General features: G+C 39.2%; 4 protein-coding genes across 7 annotated transcripts; 2 read left to right on the forward strand and 2 right to left on the reverse strand.

Annotated features, from left to right (window-relative positions):
* LOC141832474 (uncharacterized) lies at nt 1-603 on the forward strand. The gene is made up of 3 exons (XM_074719979.1): nt 1-336; nt 424-489; nt 556-603. The coding sequence occupies exons 1-3, from the start codon at nt 1-3 to the stop codon at nt 601-603; spliced, it is 450 nt and encodes a 149-aa protein (XP_074576080.1).
* A 1,840-nt stretch (nt 604-2,443) lies between these two features.
* On the reverse strand, nt 2,444-2,917 carry LOC141832056 (uncharacterized). The gene has a single exon (XM_074719528.1). The coding sequence runs from the start codon at nt 2,850-2,852 to the stop codon at nt 2,595-2,597; it is 258 nt and encodes an 85-aa protein (XP_074575629.1). The 5' UTR covers nt 2,853-2,917; the 3' UTR covers nt 2,444-2,594.
* Nucleotides 2,918-3,002: 85 nt separating this feature from the next.
* Nucleotides 3,003-8,505, reverse strand: LOC141832055 (UPF0496 protein 1-like). Of its 4 annotated transcripts, none has more exons than XM_074719526.1 (2): nt 6,773-8,361; nt 3,003-3,537 (listed from the first exon to the last, which is right to left on the reverse strand). In XM_074719526.1, the coding sequence occupies exon 1, from the start codon at nt 8,010-8,012 to the stop codon at nt 6,786-6,788; it is 1,227 nt and encodes a 408-aa protein (XP_074575627.1). In that variant the 5' UTR covers nt 8,013-8,361; the 3' UTR covers nt 3,003-3,537; nt 6,773-6,785. The 4 variants fall into 4 exon arrangements, with proteins under 4 accessions (XP_074575627.1, XP_074575628.1, XP_074575625.1 ...); XM_074719527.1 differs by lacking the exon at nt 3,003-3,537 and adding an exon at nt 3,639-3,663; XM_074719524.1 differs by lacking the exon at nt 3,003-3,537 and adding an exon at nt 8,373-8,505 and having other exon boundaries at nt 6,490-8,039.
* Nucleotides 8,506-16,000: 7,495 nt separating this feature from the next.
* On the forward strand, nt 16,001-17,623 carry LOC141832245 (geranylgeranyl pyrophosphate synthase 7, chloroplastic-like). The gene has a single exon (XM_074719740.1). It carries the CDS (start codon nt 16,304-16,306, stop codon nt 17,420-17,422), a length of 1,119 nt encoding a protein of 372 aa, XP_074575841.1. The 5' UTR covers nt 16,001-16,303; the 3' UTR covers nt 17,423-17,623.
* Nucleotides 17,624-18,378: the final 755 nt, after the last annotated feature.

The raw sequence follows: 18,378 nt of genomic DNA on the forward strand, positions 1-18,378 counted from the left end.
ATGAGCTCAGAATGCAGCGGCTGCCAGTCTGGTTGGACTATCTACTTGGTCCACTCCTCAGATGATCAGAGCTCTCAACTTTCCCACAAGCATGGCGGCCGCTTTCAACCGGAAGAAGAAGAGGAAGAGGAAGAGGAAGAGGAAGACCTGTCCATGGTCTCCGATGCATCTTCTTGGCCGCCGCATTTTGATGGAGATGGCTATTGCTCTGCGCCAGCTGCTCCAACCGACGGCGGCAAGAAGCGCAGAGCTGCAGCAGAGCAACCACCGAAGCTGCAGCACGCTGTTCTTGAGGACACTGCCAGTTCTTCCCAACTCTTCAGCAACATTAACAAGGCATGCTCTCCAGCTAGCTACCTCTTTCGACATTGTTAATCATGCATCTTTTGCTGCTTTAATTTGATCGATCGATCCAACTACCAGAGCAAGAGACCCGTGCAGGAATTGCAGCTGGACTCTTCTTGTGACTTATCCACCACCCAATCAAAAGTACACCTCTCAAATCCTTCTACTACCTTTCTCTGTTTCAATTCATAACATGGACGAGTTTTGCAGGCAAAGCCAAGCCAACCTCAACAAGACCACAGGGAAAGAGGAAATTAACAAATGAGGAAGGAATTAGATGTAATAAATAATCGATGAGTGACTGCTTCCATTCCCTTGTTCATGTCGATGCACCAGGAAACAGCAGCAGATTGGAAGAGGAGGAAAGTCATAATAAATCCTTTTTATCTTTAACTATTTTCTTGTCACGAAAGGAGGAAGCTTGAAGGATCTGTTCAGTGTTTTGTCCGCACCCTGCAGCCTTGGAATTAGCCACCAGGCTAGCTCTGATTCCTCCCCACCACCAACCACCCACAGACATTGAGTATACTGTTATGAAGACAAGGAGTCAATTGAAGAGAGAATCCACCAGAAGAGTCAGGAACATTAAAGTTCCTTTGTCTTCTTCTGCATCATACTCACTCCAATTGTGATCATTCTATCTGTTCTGATCGATCGATTAGAAAGAAAGGCCAGGCTGGAGGAATTTCTGCTTCGGGCTATGCCAGCGACACTGAAGCAAAAGAAGCAAACTTAAGCATCACAGAATCAGAATGATGGCATCATTCATATCCTGCAAACAATGTGCGAGGGCAAGGGCCACGAATATAATATTGCTCGCATTGGTTCTTGCTGCAGAGCACATGAAGCTGACAGTGATGTTATCAGACCTTTTCTACTGCAGCTTTGGAATAGGGTAGAGCTTTTAACTTGTTCAAATCAATTTTAGAGCTCTTTAGTTTGCTATATATCATAGCTAATTAGCCACTCTTATCACTATTTGTGAGAGGATCTAGTAGAACAACTTAATACTCAATTATTTTCCTTCTTATTGTCTGTCTTAAAAGCTTTTGTGCTAAGTTTTCCCACATCTTAATGATTTGATTACCTAATAAGTTAATAGGTTGTAGAGCAAGACAAAGTTATTTGAATCATAGTTAATCTTGTTTTTACAAAGTAATTAAAATTCTTTACAATTTTTAGCTATTCATCCCCTCAAACTTATTTTGGCTGGATACTGTCGACAGTCAATCCATCAGTCAAAAATGTCACCTCAATCGTTGCTGGTTCTGTCGATGAAGGAACCTGAAAAGAAAGAACTGAGCGAAGGAGTCAACGAGGTATCGGAGATTTCTGACAGGCTACTCCGACGCTCAAGTCAGAGGAGAGCAAGAAAGTAGTATGTAGGTATCTGTTCAAAATTCGAGAGAGCTTTCTTCATACCTGTGGGGACTTATATAACCATCAGAAGGGCGTGATTTTCGGGAAATGATGAGCTGTCAAATGGGCTATTAATGTGGCATTAAAGGCACGATCTCTTACAATTATCCATCATCCAATGGCTCAACAAAAATGATTATCTTCATTTGACGGTTGTGCACATAAGTGTGCGGGATTTTCGGGGACCAAATTTGGAAACTTGGTAACCGTCCTTATCCTTGTGGCAGAACTGATAAGCTTGAGTCGAGGAGATGGCCGAGCTATAACATTGAATGACCGAGCTATGAGAGCCTTTGGCTGAGCTGTCAGAGCGCCTGGCTATGTTGTCTGAGTGGCCGAGCGATGAGAGCATGTGGCCGAGCTGTGAAAGCATTTAGCCGAGCTGTCTGAGTGGCCGAGCGGTGAGAGAATGTGGTCGAGCTATGAGAGTGTCTGACCGAGCTGACTTGAATGTATGGCCGAGATGACTTGAAGGTGAGGTTAGAAAACGTGTGGTCGAGTTGTAATTGAGCTATCTGAGCGGCTGAGCTGTGTGTTACTATAATTGAGCCGCCCGAGGCGTTGTTGGGCTAGTCGAACCACGGTTTGACCTTTGACCATAGACATGTTAGATCAGATGCCACTTCGGATCGATTATTGAACCCTTTTTGTCATGCCCGACCAGTTAAGACCCACCATATCACCTATAATACTCATATTGTTTTATTTGAAGTTTTACAAACTGCTAACAAGATCGATCAGGATGCCTTTCAACTTACAAAAACCTGTTTATTTACGATATCTTAACTACCATAACTGCTACTATATATATATATATATGCTAGCTTCATTCAGTGAGCAGCGGGCCAGAGGAAGGTGCCCATGGCAAACCTCCTCTTGCCGTCGACGTCTCCGGCAGCATCAATCAGGATGCCATAGTCACTGAGGAGGCGGTCGAGCATCCACTCCGGCATCGACTCGTAGTCAGCTCCAGTGTACCGCGGGTAGTGCAGCGGCATGTGGAAGCTGCAGCGGTTGCTCGATCCAACATCCTTGGCTTGTGGCACCCTTTCTTTCCCATTTGCAGCAGTGGACAAACCTGGATCCATTGAGCCAATACTAATTGTCCCTTGTGTTTGCCCCTCCCTGAACCATCTAAGCTTCCTCGAGGAAGCCCTTTTATAGCACAGCAATATTGATTGTTTATAAGAGATATTTCAGAAAGATTCATTAGCAAGCCTATCAGTTGCTTGCACAGAATGCCTGTGATAGAGAAGATAAAGTGCTGGATGTTCTTTTCTTTTCCTTTGTTGAGTTGAGAATCAAAAGTATTTGTCATTACGTGCGAAGTGGGGAAGTCTAAAACATCGTACATTTGTCTCCTTCAAATTGGTGGTGAATTGATTATAAAAAACAGCTAATCATGAAAGCTTACAAAGGAAGCATATGAGCTGAATCATGATCCACTTAACAGGACATGCCAATGAAGGATTACCATCATGTAAACATGGAACAAGCTAAGAAACCAGCCACCCAAGTCATGCATGAAACATTCAACAAGTTGTGTGTGAGCATGCATGATGGTTCCTAAATCCACTATCAGTTTTAGGCAGTTTTAATTGGAAAGAAAGACTACAGGAACATGTTAAGTACCACGAGCCATTGGAACAATGATTGAATTATCTTCCAACATCTCCATGTCAAGCTTCTCTTCAACTGGGGATGCACTTTCTGAGCTTTGTCGCTAAGTTGCATGTTATAGATATCCAAAATCAGCATGAAGTCTATGAAAAACTGCAGATGAAACAGAAAACCTTAGCTTGGATCGATAATGCATTATCATGGAAAGTATGCCAAATTGTACCATGGAGTATGAAGCTTCTGTTGAATTCTCCTAGAAAGTTTATTATCACTCTGCATCTGTCGATTCATGCATGAGAAGTATTGTGACTACTTGCATTACACAACTAAGGGTGCAAACGTAGTTGCTTGCGCATGAAGTGGGGCATCCACAACTACAACTAATAGGAAGAGAACTGAATGTCTGCAATTTCATCAAACTCAACCTACCTTGTCCAAAATATTCATTTCAGTCAAGCTAGACATGATCTTCAAATCAATCTAGTCTTCTCTAGCCAAACTCCTCAATTGAAGTTTGAGCTAGACTTCTTTAACTGTTATAGTTTTGACCATATTAGTTGGTCATCCATTCTTTCATGCTTACATTATGCATCAATTTATTGTTCTTCTCTTAGATGCCTCCATGCTTACCTTATGCAGCCATTTATTGTTCTACAAAGAAATACAATCATGTTCTTCTCTTGTCATCCTTGTTTTGTTCAAAGGTTAACTTTCTTTTCTTGTTAACTAGATGAAATGGAACTCCAAGTTACATGCCTAAACGTAGCATCTGGTAATGAAAGGATCAATTATATAACTACAGAATTAATGTTCGATCAATTATGAAGGCTACAGGCTCTCAAATTTTCACTCAATCTGACATTTCAATAGATTAATTAAACATTCCTTATTCCAAGACGGCACACATTTGTGCCCTCTCCCCTGATACAAAACATTAGCTTCCCCATCCTTCATCCAGTTTAACTTGCCAGAGATTTCATCAGTAGTTTCTTCAACTTAGCTTTTCTATAGTTTTATCAGCATAAAATCAGATCTAAATTGTGAAATCGTCAAGTTGCTATAGTTGAATGATCACAAGGTCATGCCAACTGACTCTTAGGAGACATATTACTCGTACTGAGCTATGTGTATGCTACATACGTATAGATTTATATTCAAACACATTTCACTATCAGGTGAGCACATGGGACCAAGAGGATCTAACTGTTTGACACAACAAACCTTTATCAGAGTACAAGTTATTCATTTGGTTTGACTAGATTATGTTTTGTTGAAGTTAATTAGAACATATGGTTTTGTCTCACACAAGTTATTGACCATAGATGTTACATTAGAATATTTCAAGGGATGTAGGTATAAACTTTCTATTTTGATGAATAAGATATAATCCCTGTCAATTTGGTAGTAGAGGGGCTCTTTCATAGGTTAGTTTATTTTCCCCTTAGAGGAGGGTGAGGATGACAAGGGGCCTCCCTCCCCCATTGAACTACCTGCAAATCCTATTTTTCTCTTCACCCACCATCTTCCCTCACCTCAATTATGCGACTTGAAAAGACTCCAGTTCTACTTTGGTGCCTTCTACTTATCCGTCTTTGTTGTTCCACTCCTAGGTTACTTTCTTAATCCAAATCCTCAGTCAACAGTGTCCCTCCCAGATCCTTCACATCCTCCATGGACACCTACTGCCACAATCCTCTCCTCTATATTTACTTCCACTTCATGTTCATCCCCATTGTGCTCTTTTCTTTTTCTGTTTCTTTTTTCACAATTTTTGTGAGTTTCATCAAAGGTTGGAGACAAGAACATCACAGACTGAGGATACAAAGGAGAACCCTTGCAAATTACTCCCATTGGGTGCAGAAAAGCTAAAGATGTCATCTAGATGGCTAATTCTGGTAGTATTTTTGAGTTTAGCATATGAGGTTGTCATGAAAGAAAATGACAAAACAAATGATATCTATTCATATGGTTCAAGGGAAGGAGGGGAAATCCACCCTTCAAATCCATGTAGTTTGTGGTTGTTGGATTAAGAGTCGCCGAAGCAGTTGTTTTTTCTGTGCCCTTAGTCAGCTACATCATGGGCTATTATATCATAGACTTGTTGAATGTTGTTTAGGACTTTGGATTAGAAGGATAACAATTGCTGATAAATATGAGTCAGTGGTGATGCAATGGATTGTTATTTCGAAAATAATGTTGTATGGCCTTTTATCAACTATGGAATGAACTTAATAGCAGGTTGTTTGACCATCAAAGTAGAAATTACATCAATGGTGAGCAAGTACGATCATGGTGATGGCACTGGGGTCCTATGCTGATTTATAGGCAGATGTAAATATTTATGTGAATATAGATTATAGAGAGATAATAGTTACTTGGTCTCGTGGTAAGCGAGCTAGATCTAGAGGGCTTCCTCCCCGACCGGAGATTCTCTCATGCTCAATATGGTGTGAGGAAGCCTTGTGGTCAAAGATAAAAAGAAATATATTATCGAGAGAGAGTTTAACCTCAAGGACAAAGAACAAGCTACAAGCCTGACAATGAATTGGATGCAGTCTATAGCATGATCCAATTGAAGACACATATTAGAGTATTATAGAATGAATTACAGAATTTAATTGGTTATTGAGCAAAGTTTAACAGAGTAGTACTTCTAAGTTTGCTATAATCATTCAGATAAATTGATCAGTCTGTATTCTGCAAGATAATGGCATGAGAATGAAGGCCACTCAATAGAGCATATTAAAGTAGATGAATTGATTTCTGCAATCACCATGACTTCAAGTTAACCAGATATCATTCAAGGCATTTGGACAAACCTAGTTAACATAATAAGTCAGAACTTTTGAATCAACTGTTAAGTAGAGAACATAACTTAGCCATGATAATTCTACGAAATTGGACTGAAACTTCTACACCAAATCTCAGAAAATTAATGCAAATAAGTCATAACTCTTGAACTGGAGCAAGATGTTATAAAAAAAATGCTTATGCAATTGCAAATTCATAATAGCACATTTCACACAAGTTTTGCCAAAATGTCATGCTTATATATTTGAAAAGTATAGCATTGTGCAGTTACATATTGAACTCAATCACATGCTGACATAAATGAAATGAAAAGGCATAATCACCGATGTTTTTGATCAGGCAATGCAGTTTTTTTTTTTTTTTGCAAATGAAACTATACATCAATTAGCACAAAACAAACTGAATCATCCCTTCTAATTCTTTTTACCATAAGTACATGCATATAGATGCTTTATTGAAAGAGACAGACTGTTTTGGCATGTTTATGGTTGCAGTTTGACATAGTTGGGGAACAAAATAGAGGTCTTAAAAATTAAATCTAGTTGGAAAGAAAGAGTTATCGATTATCATGTCATACCCAACAAATTATTCTACTTGTTTGGGTGGTTGACGATTTTCTTTAACACCAATGTTCTTGCTCTCCTCGTATTCCTGCTGCAGTTATCCACTTCCTTTCCCAAATCCTCAATGTTCTTCATGAAAACTTCCAAGTTCTGCTTGATTTCTTCAATTGTGAACTTTACTACTTCCTCATTCTTAAGGGCAAAATCTGCATTTTCCAGCAGTGAATTGAAATGAACCCCCAACTTATCAACCAGCACTCTTATAGTATCTAGGTCTTTTAAAGAAATCCATGTTCCAACTTCCATTGAAGCAAGAAGCTCTTGTTCTGCTCCCACAGTGTTCTGACAGTTCTTTAACAATGAGTTAATCCAACTTCCCAAAGAACCTATCGGAATTGAAGATGCTGCAGCCAATGCAGCTGCAACAGGAGGTGCAGCAATAGCAGCTGCAACAACAGTGCATATAATGACAGTTGCAAGAGCAGCCACGAAAAGTATGTTTGATATTTTCCTCCATGACCGTATGGATTTCAGCTTCTTATCAAGCTTCTTCTTTCTGATTAGCAGTTTCTTGAGCATTTGCTGCTGCTGGCTATAAACAGATCGGAAGAGTTGAGAGAATTCATCAGTGAACGGATTACCAGCAGCCTTAAATTTGCTCAATTTCTCTATGGTCATTGTGTATTTCTTGACATTTCCTTCAGCTTCAACTCCAGTCTGCTCCTTGTCCTCCTCCTCAAAGTGCTGGAGAGCAAATTGGATAATCAGATGTCTATCGCGAGCTTTCTTGAGGCACTTCTCTAGCTCAGTACAGTAGTCGAGGGTCTTGATGCTGCACTCAAAGTAGTCATTGACAAGGCCAAAGAGCTCGGTGTTTTTGCAGATGTCATCCTGGCATTTCAGAATAGCAAGAACCACTTCGTTGTTTGTCTCAAAGATGCAGCCGGTGACCTCCTTGAGAGTGTTGAAGGAAAGGGAGCGAAGCTCAACACCATAAGCCAGGGTGGATATGGTGTTGCTAGTGCGCTGCTGGAGCATGGAGTCGAACGATCGGAGCTCAGGGTCATCGTGGCATGCGGCCGCGTAGTAGCTCAGTTCGTCGGAGTAATTGATGCCAATCGGACCGGGATCAACACGACCGACGGAGTCAACGTTGACTCCGTCACCGCCACCGCCACCGATACTACTGCTTCCGCGGTGACTATCATGTCGATCTGCTCTCATGCTGGGCCTCTTGCCAAGCTGACCACCCATCCGGACGCGATACGAGTAATGTTCAGACTGAACTTTCACCACAAAAATTGCAAAGAAAGATCCAAACTTTAGGCAAAAAGAGGGAATCAAACTCGATAAAACGATGGATTCGATAACGAAATTCCACCTATTACACTAACTTAGCAAAACCCCTCTTTTGCACAGTCGATTGCCAGAAGAAGATCAAAAAAATTGTAGTTTAACAAAATGTAATACCAAAGCTTGAATTTTCTAAACGTCAGAAACTAGATGAGCAAAGAGAAGGAAAAATCTCGAAATTACGGATGCAGATTTCAGACGAGCAAAGAGGAATCCAGGGCACAGATTAGGAGAAGTAGACGAGGGAAAAGATTTTCGCACCGATAAAATTAGGAACGGAGTAGAAGTAGAAGCCAATCGGCGAAGAAAACTTTGACAATTCCTGCGCCTTCTTGTCTATGCTCCATCGTCGCAGCTTCCAGGAAGGTTCTAAGTACTAAGTAAGTCAAAGGAAGAGGACGACGGGGAGAAAGAAGCAACAATGTCGTAGTCCATTAATGGCGCTCTGACCTTAGCTAAGCCAAAAGCTTAATGATTAATAATGATTTACTTAGTCTTAATTGTAATTAACTATGTACACGACAAAAATCAAAGCATCCTCATATGATGATTATAATATTTAAATGATGTCCCCGGGGCAATGGTGCAACGGTAGGGCATCCGGGTTCTAACTTAGGGACCCACGGTTCAATCCCCAGCTATGGTGTATTTGTAAGAATTTTTTAATTTTCTTTCAAATGGGGAACGCAATCAAAGGATGATGAGCATCTGGATTGGCTGCCGTATGCACTTCCCGATTTACCCTGGTGGCCGATGGGAAACTTCTGTGGGACCGGGGGCCGGCACCCCAGGGATTGAATCCATGAGACTGACTCGGATTTATCATTTTTTTATAATATTTAAATGATATTATAATTAATATAGATGAGTATTATAATATATATATAATAAATATTAATATTAAAATAAATATGAGTTTATGTTAATAAAAAAATATAAGCGATAGTATATATTAATATTCAAATCAATATATTTTTTTATTGGAAGAGGAATATTTTTTTTTATTGGAAGGGAGACATTATTTTAAAACATGTTTAAATTAATATCTTAATATATTTCTTTATTTAAAAATATTTTTCTTTTATAATATATATTAAAATAAATCGATTTAATTTAAATATAATTATGTAAAACATTTTTTACAAATTTAATTAAAATAGTTTCAACTTCATTAAAATCAATATAATTATAATTGAATCTAATTATTATAGCAACTATCAACATAACTGTTATAATGTATAATAATTTTAAATAAGTTAAAATAATTTTAATTAAATTTTAATAATTTTGATTAAGTTAATAAAGAATATTTTAATATAAAATTGGAGAAATTTTAATTTATGTTTTAGGAATTAAAGGCATAAATGTTAATCATAACAACACTAAAATAAGTTGATTATATTTTCGAGATAGAAAATATGTAAATATGTTATTTTGATATATATATATATATATATATATATATATATATATATATATATATATATATATATATATATATATTGTAAAAATCACCCTTTTAATACAAACAATAATAAAGAGTGTCATTGTCATGTTCAAATTAATATTAGTGCTTGATGGTTAAACGAGACGTCAAGTAAAAGGGGAGATTATTGGAGAGGAAAATTATTGGTGCAATTGACTTTAGGAAGTTAACCAACATTGGTTTGAGTTTTGATGGTTGAGCAAAAAAGTCAAGTAGGACAAAGTTAATTAGATATTTGACAATGAAAAAGTCTAAGTGAGTCATAGTTAGTTCGACACTTGACAATTAAAAGTCCAACAAGGAGTTGACAAGAGTAAAGTCCAAGTGAGTCATAGAGGATCAGACACTTAATATGAAAAATAAACTCCAAGTGAGTGAGGATCAGACACTTAGCATGAAAAGTAAAGTCTAAGTGGATTATGGTTGTTGGTGCAGGGAGCACTAGTCTACTTCCAGGATTTCGATGTTTGATAATATACCTTGGTTTAATCAGTTTGACCAAGGGTTGATCCAAACAAGACTTAATGTTTGGATGTGAGTGAAGTCTAGTCAGGTTAGAGTTGATTAGAAAACTAGCAAGAAGTGCTAGCCAATTGGACCGGACAAGAAATCTCAATCAATTGGATCGGATAAAAAGTCCTAGTTGGAGGCTAGACAAAAGAAGTCATAGTCAGAGGTTAGATAGGAGATGTTCTAACTAGAGGCTAGGCAGGAGAAGTCCTAGCTGGAGACTAGGTAGGGGAGTCCTGATTGGAGGCTAGGCAAGAAGTCCTAGTGAGTAAAGTCGGGCAAGGAAATCCTAACTCAAGGTTAGGCAAGGAAAAGTCCAAGCAGGTCAAGGGTGATTGGATGTTTGGTAAGTGGGAAGTCTTCTAGTGACTAGTTCTAATTAAAATTTAGGCATGAGTAAGCCTAGTAGGTAAGACAGATCACAGGTAGACTTAGGTTGCTTGTTTGTATGTATGTTAATCTTGCAGAAATCAGGAGTTGGAAGCAAGACTAAGGAAGCATAAGAGAAGCAAACAGAAGCATCCGAACCAAGTCAGGAAGTCAACTTAGGTCAAACATGGTTGATTAATTTCATGCGCCTGGATCATATTTCAAGCGCTAGGAATGGTCCAGGTGCCCCTGTATGGTCCAGCGCTCCTGTATGGTCCAGGCGCCCAGATCAAGTGAAATTGGCCTTGAGAAAGACCGATGAAACTATTAGATTGGTTCGAAGCGCTCAGAAAGTGATTCGAGCGCCCAGAAGAGTCTTTATAAGGGTCTCAAAGTGCACCACAAGATGCAATCCTAATTTTTATCCATCTTCATACTGTGGTGTTGCTGAATACGAATGAAGCCAAGCTCGTGTGATCGGGGAAGCTCCAGAAAGGGTGCGCTGCACTCAAGTCTTCCAGATTGGCTACACGAAAGTTTGGGTGTTTTATTTATTACAGTCTTAATTTCTATATTTATTATTATTATTTTATATTGTAAGATGGATTTCTCTACCTACAAAAAAGTCTCGAAAAGGAGACCATTAGTGGATGGACACATTTCCATACATAGGCCTTGGATATACTAACCATGAGGGTTAGAAACCAAGTAAAAATCCACGAATCGCCTGCTTTATTTTCTAATATCCACTGCTAGTGTTTTGATGGAATGAACAAACGACGAGCGATATTCAACCCTCTCTAACATGTGTGCCGATTCTACAATGGTGACTTGATCAGACACTTGATAATGGTGGAAGTCCTAATAGGTATTGGAGAACCGAATGTTAGACATGAAAGGTGATGTTCTTAACAGATCATAGAGAACCAAATGTTAGACATGTGGAAGTGAAGTTTTGACAGGTCATGGAGAATCGGATGTCGAGCATAAGCAGGGAAGTCTTAATAGGTCCTAGAGGATTCGATGTTGAACACATGGTTGAAGTCCTAATAGATCATGGAGCACCAGATATTGAGATGTCCAAATAGGTCAAGAGGGATCAAATGTTTGACAATAGAGAGTCATGACACAACATGATTGATTAGATGTTAGGAAAATAAATCCTGACAGATCAAGATTGATGGATGATAATCAAATGAAGTCCTGATAAGTTGAGATCAGCCAAATACTAGATAAAGTGGGGTTTCAATCTTGGTAAGGTTGAATTAGAGGTATCAATTGATTGCTATGAAAATAACAATTAATTGATGGGCTTGAAACCCTGATTTTAGAGATTGAGGGAGTTTGCGGTGATGATCAATTGACTGTTAAATATGAACAATCAATTAATGTATTAGTCGAGTGGTGATACTATTGAAGCGAATAGAAAATCTCTATGTCAATTAAGGAAATCTATTGATTGCCATTAATTGATTGATAGGTATCATTAGTCGACTGATGTTGAGTTAGATGGAGTTATTGGACTGATAGAGTAAGACAATGTTTGGATTTTGATAGATCAATCGACTAATGGAAGCTATTAGTTGACTGTTAGGTAGTTTTCAATCTTGACCTAAAGCCTATAAAGCAGAGTTTTATGGAGGATTTCGGATGTCGATTCTTGAAAGATATAAGAGAAGGTGTTGTTGCATTCCAAACCTTCAAGAGGTAATCTAAAACAACCAAAAATTTTATTGGTGTAAACTTATTTGTTTCGATTGCATTCATTTTTATTTATATCTTTGTCTTTGACTTATATTGCTTTGTAAGAATAGGTTTGTAAGAGACTTCTTTGTCTCCAAAAAGTAACTAAGAAGGAGAAAGTATAATAGTGCTACCATAAAGATGCTAGAATGTCGAGTAGGAATCAAAAATTTTGAATCATGTAAAAATAATATATTGTGCTTGTGTTATTTTGTTTCTTGTATTTATTTTCATTGCACATTAACATTTTATAGACGAGCAAAAAATCAAAATGGATCGCTATTTATGACGTCACCGATCCCAACAAAAATATCTTTTAAACTATATTAGCTTACTTGAAATAGGCAATCTTCTATAACTTGAGATAAACCCTTAATTAATTATGCTTTCTTTGTCATTAAAATTCTAAAAAATTAATGTTGATAATTTCAAGTAATATTTTGTGAAAATTTCATTAATGTGAATGATATATACAAGGCTTTATTTGCCATTACTTATCTTTTTAGGTAAAACACTCGTGAAAGAAAAATAATTAAGTTTAAATGTTATCAAATTATAACATGTTTTACAAATTATAATTGTTTTATGGCTATAAATCTTCTATAAATAATCATATTTGAGATATCAAATTAATTATTCACTATAGAAATTTCTATTGCTACAATATGTTTACATATTTGGTTAAAGTATCAAATTATATGATGAGAAAATATTCTTGTCTTGCAATTGAGTATAGTACGTTGTTTTGATATATATATTGACGAGTGGTGCCCCCTCAATCAGGACGTGGGGAACTAAGTGTCGTCCATTTCACCATGGGTAATATAAAAAGAGACTCGCTCATGTGGACGTAGGGATGCTTACACTATTTTGACCACTCCTTGTCTACTTCATTATTTTTCCTTGTCTACTTCATTATTTTCATTCCTCGATCATTAAAGCTGACTTAGTATAAGATGTTAGTATCGATGAAATTAAAATATCTCTATAATGATATGATATTGTCCATTTTGGATCTAAGTCCATCATCAAAACTGACTTAGTATAAGATGTTAGTATCGATGAAATTAAAATATCTCCACAATGATATGATATTGTCCATTTTGGACCAAAGTCTTTATGGTTTTATTTTTAGGCTCAACCCAAAAAGTATATGGAGATATTTTTCATCTTATCCAAAACATATCATGATTTTTTCCGTATATTTTCAATAGGGCTTTGATTGCATCCCAACAATCCTCCCCTCAAACAAAGACCATTGGAAACACCCTTACCATTTTCCTCATTGTCCGGGTCTGAACTCCCTTAGAAGTCCCCTACTATTTTCCTTATGGTCAAGGTCCGAACTCACTCAGGAGCCGCTGATACCACTTATTAGTCCCGATGGAATCAAAATATCTCCATAATGGTATGATATTGTCCACTTTGAACCTAAGCCCTCATGATTTTATTTTTGGGCTCAACCCAAAAAGTCTCATACTAATGGAGATATCTTCCATCTTATAAACACATGATCTTTTTCATGTATTTTCAATGTGAAACTTTGATTGCATCCCAACATAAGAGTAGCTATATCCAAGTCCGTTTTAACTTTCATTCTAATTCTTTTTGAGTTCTATGTAGAATAGAATGTTCAAAGTTGGTGCATTTCGAACCCAATGAATACCATTTCTAAGACCTTCGACCCGTCATCAACCTCCCCATTGATATTTCCTCTTTAATCTTGACCGGATCAGATATATTGACAACGTGATTTAAGTTTAATTATTTTTATGTTTTGATGTGCACATCAAGTGTGTAAATATTTGAATAATGCATATGACGATTATAGAGATTGTTTGCTTTGAGGACTGGAGCATGAATTGAGTGTACTCATGGAGCTTGTGAACCTGATGAGATTGAGTTGTGAATACGATGGCGATCAAGATCATGTGATCAAGGGCTGGAAGGGTTAAATTTCGATGAAGTCAAGACAATATCTTCCTCAGCTGTAGTAGCTAATTGTAGCTTTCCGATTGATCTCCTCATAGAATATCATGAAACCGACCGTGTAAGACCGCTGGAGTAGCGGATTCCACTTTTGTTGAAATGTGATCAAGGGCTAGAGGCTGAATTTACTGAAGCTTGTAAAACTTGTTGTATACTCAATGGGATCGAGTTATGAATCATGTGTTCTAAAGCTCGGTTTGAATCGAATTGCCGCATTAGAGCTCAGGGAGGAGCTCAATCAAGTCAAAAGCAATAGAGGCTTGAATCTGTTGAGTTGCAAGGGTGCAAACATAGTCTCACATCTAAAACACATGGAAAAGATAATGGGTTTAAAAGGATGAAAAGTATTTCCATTAGCATGAGACCTTTTGGAGAGAGCCCAAGAATAAAACTATGAAGGCTTAGGCCCAAAGTGGACAATATCATACCATTGTGGAGATATTTTGATTCCATCAGTAGTACTAATAAGTGGTATCAGAGCAAGGTCGCTCTTCACCGGACTAACCGTCGGGTGCTCCCATGTCTGAATCAAGAGGACCAGACACCGTGAACCTTTAAATAAAAAAAGTGGGTGCTCCCGTGTCTGAATCAAGAGGACCAGACACCAGGCAGAAAGTCCTAGTTGCGGCTAGACAGGAAGTCCTAGTAGGTCGGGTAAATCGAAGGGTAGAAAGTCCTGGTGGGTCGAAGTCCTAGTAGGTCGGGTGGTAAGAGGCAGAAAGTCCTGGTGGGTCGAGGATTCGGACATCGAGGCTTTCCGTTTGAGAGGGACTTGTGGTCCTTTGTTTGAGGGGGGCAAGAGTGCAAACATAGTTCCATATCTAAAACACATGTAAAAGATTATGAGTTTAAACAATGGAAAAGTATCATGATTGGCATTAGGATAGAAAGTATCTCCAAAAATTGGCATGAGAGGTTTAAATCCAAAGTGGATAATATCATGTCATTGTAGAGATATTTTGATTTCATCGGTACTAACAGAATTGAACTCGAGGAGTTGAAGGCATGAGAGCCATGAATAATATTGTGATAGGTCTTATGAATTTTTTTTTATCGAGCCTCAATATAATCGTCGATCGATGTGCTAAAGAAATTAATCTATAATGCTCTTAATTATAGCAAAAAGATAAAATTCATCACTCCAACGACTCCACAAGGTCGGCTCCACGATTATCTGTGAGGAGATAAATCGAGAAACTATAATTGACCATTGTGGGGAGGATATTTTTCTCGACTTTGTCGAGATTCGATCATTTTCCATTGTAATAATATTTATTTCATAGTAGCCAACTCAACTCTACCTCAGGGGCATTTATAGTGTTTTTAATTGTAGCAAAAAGATAAAATTCACCACTTCAGCAACCCCACATGGTAAATCTCATGATCATGTGTGAGGAGGTAAATCGAGAATTTGTAATTGGCCACTGTGAAGAGGATATTTTTCAAGATTTCGTTGAGATTGAATTATTATATGTAATACTTTTAATTGTAGCAAAAGATGAAATTCATCACTCCAATAATTCTACATAATTGATCTCACGATTTCTTATGAAAAAGTAAATTGAGAAGCTATAATGAATCATTATGAAAAAGATATTATCTATAGTATTCTTAATTATAGTAAAAGGTAGAATTCGTCATCCAATGATATTTTATAAAAAAATAAATCGAAAAATAAAGAATATTATTTTCTACTTAGGGAGATTCAACTCATTTATTAAGAATATCTTAAGCGGTGGATGTTTAATTAATTATGAAAACGCATCACTTGCCATCCAACCAAACTTGTTCATCCAGCTAATCCTTTCCCCATAGATGGAGAGATAGAGAGATAAGGGAGACATGGCCTGATGCGTCTGCACCACCGTCGTGCTCCTGCTTCTTCTTCTTCTTCTTCTTCGCCACTACAATTTCACCAGCAACAATTATCCTTTCCAGTCTCCTCTTCCCCTTTCGTCTTTCCTTCCCCTGCGAACACAAATGGCGGACTGGGCTTCCTTGTTCAGTCGTTGAGCCTTTTGCAATTGTGTATATTTATTTCCATATTTTACAAGGCGCCTCGCGATTCGAGTTCCCATAAGGAAGAAGAAAAAAAATGGCTTCTTTGATGGTTCCTTGTGGCTGCTGCAACGCTGCGCTCTCCAGGGTCTACCTCTCCGGCGCCGCCTTCCGCCCCGCACCGCCGGCAGTGGGCTTCGGCAGCCCGATAGCTATCTGGGCCGCCCACCTCAGCCGTCGCGGCCCGTGGCTGCCCCGGGTTATGGAGGTCGAGACCTCCCCCGCGCCGCCAGAGACGGTCCTCTCGACGGGCTTCGACTTTAAGGGTTACATGCTCGAGAAGGCCGCCGCCGTCAACCGCGCGCTCGATGCGGCCGTGCCGCTCGCGCACCCCGAGCGGATCCACGAGGCGATGCGCTACTCGCTCCTCGCCGGCGGCAAGCGCGTGCGCCCCGTGCTGTGCCTCGCCGCCTGCGAGGTCGTCGGCGGCGGGAGCGCCTGGGCGATGCCGGCTGCCGTGTCCGTGGAGATGATCCACACCATGTCGCTCATCCACGACGACCTCCCCTGCATGGACGACGACGACCTCCGCCGCGGCCGCCCTTCTTGCCACCGCGCCTTCGACGAGGCCACAGCCGTCCTCGCTGGCGACGCCCTCCTCGCGCTCGCCTTCGGCCACCTGGCCAATCCTGCGTCGTACCCTGCCGACGGATCTGTGCCCCCGGACCGGATCGTGCGTGCGGTGGGCGAGCTCTCCCGCTGCGTAGGCGCCGAGGGCCTCGTCGCGGGCCAGGTGGCCGACCTCGAGGCCACCGGCATCGGAACTCCCGTCACTCTCGACCATCTCGAATTCATCCACCTCCACAAAACCGCTGCTCTTCTGGAGGCTTCGGTCGTCCTAGGCGCCATCTTGGGCGGCGCCTCCGACGACCAGATTGAGAAGCTGAGGAAGTATGCCAAGTCCATTGGCCTACTGTTCCAGGTAGTCGACGACATCCTCGACGTGACCAAGTCATCGGAGGAGCTGGGGAAGACAGCAGGGAAGGATCTGGCCAGTGATAAAGCAACCTACCCAAAGCTACTGGGACTGGAAAAATCGAAGGAATTTGCCGACAGGCTATTGAAAGATTCCAGGGAGCAGCTCGCTGGTTTTGATCCAACAAAGATGGCACCTTTGCTGCATCTAGCAAACTACATCGCCTACCGCCAGAAGTAGATCATGTTCATGACCATTTCCATGGCACAGGTTATCTCCTCCATTGTGGTTCAATTCATACTTCTGTTACTTTTCATACAGAGCTGTGGTTTATAGTATTTATTCCTTCTTTTTACCAAGAATGTATTGCCAATTATGCCAACTCTTCTATTACTGCTGTTGCTTTCTCAGATTTTGATTTCCAAAATGACTTTTCTCTTCTGATCTGGTAGAGTTTCATAGATATCTTAGAATCAAAGCCATTGCTAGAATTGTGTAGTCAGTTCACTTGCTTTGCTTGATATGCATGTTCATAAAACATCTGTAAAACTGTCTTACTGAGCTGTTGTGTGTGATTTGTGGTTAAAACCAGAGTTTTCAACTTCAATCTTTGCTTTGTTATGGCTTTAGAGATGGTTTGTTAGATTACTGCTGATTACATTTATCCAGGTATTGGACTTAAGTTTCCTATTGTCTCTTTTAATTATAACATGAATCTTACAGGTTATTGAATCATATCCTTGTCTGATGGAAGTTAGTAATTTATTCTTGGAATTTTGGTAAGGGTAATGCATAATTGTCTCTTGTTCCAAATGTTAAATGCATACAACTATAACTAGAATAGAATGGTGGCTTTGATGCCCATTGAGCAAAAACTTCAAATATCCTACATTTGCAAATTGCCTCGGTTCGCAGGGATAGAGGAGTTAGATTCTAACATTCCTGTTAGAGATAAATGTTTGCCTAAACAACAAAGTTTCAAAATTGAGGGAGAAGATGTAAATTGGAGTTGTTCTTCCTTAATTTTGTGAATGTTATAACAAACCCAGGTGAATGAATTCCTCAAACTATAATAAGAACGCATTTTAACAAGTAAAACGACTACATGTAAGAAAAACCATGAACATTCACATTGTCATACTGTGACATCAATGATATAAGCTATAAACCCTAATTACTTTAGCTGAGAACATTAT

This window comes from Curcuma longa, chromosome 7 (genome assembly GCF_044706935.1).
Source record: "Curcuma longa cultivar G26 ecotype Majalengka, Jawa Barat chromosome 7, ITB_CL_G26_1.1, whole genome shotgun sequence".
Lineage (NCBI taxonomy): Eukaryota > Viridiplantae > Streptophyta > Magnoliopsida > Zingiberales > Zingiberaceae > Curcuma > Curcuma longa.

Bases quoted from the DNA above. Each gene is read 5' to 3' on its own strand.
- LOC141832474 (XM_074719979.1), top strand. From the start codon at position 1: ATGAGCTCAGAATGCAGCGGCTGCCAGTCTGGTTGGACTATCTACTTG. The intron at 337-423 runs GCATGCTCTCCA...TCCAACTACCAG, and splicing joins TCTTCAGCAACATTAACAAG to AGCAAGAGACCCGTGCAGGA. The intron at 490-555 runs GTACACCTCTCA...CGAGTTTTGCAG, and splicing joins TATCCACCACCCAATCAAAA to GCAAAGCCAAGCCAACCTCA.
- LOC141832056 (XM_074719528.1), bottom strand. From the start codon at position 2,852: ATGGATCCAGGTTTGTCCACTGCTGCAAATGGGAAAGAAAGGGTGCCA.
- LOC141832055 (XM_074719526.1), bottom strand. From the start codon at position 8,012: ATGGGTGGTCAGCTTGGCAAGAGGCCCAGCATGAGAGCAGATCGACAT.
- LOC141832245 (XM_074719740.1), top strand. From the start codon at position 16,304: ATGGCTTCTTTGATGGTTCCTTGTGGCTGCTGCAACGCTGCGCTCTCC.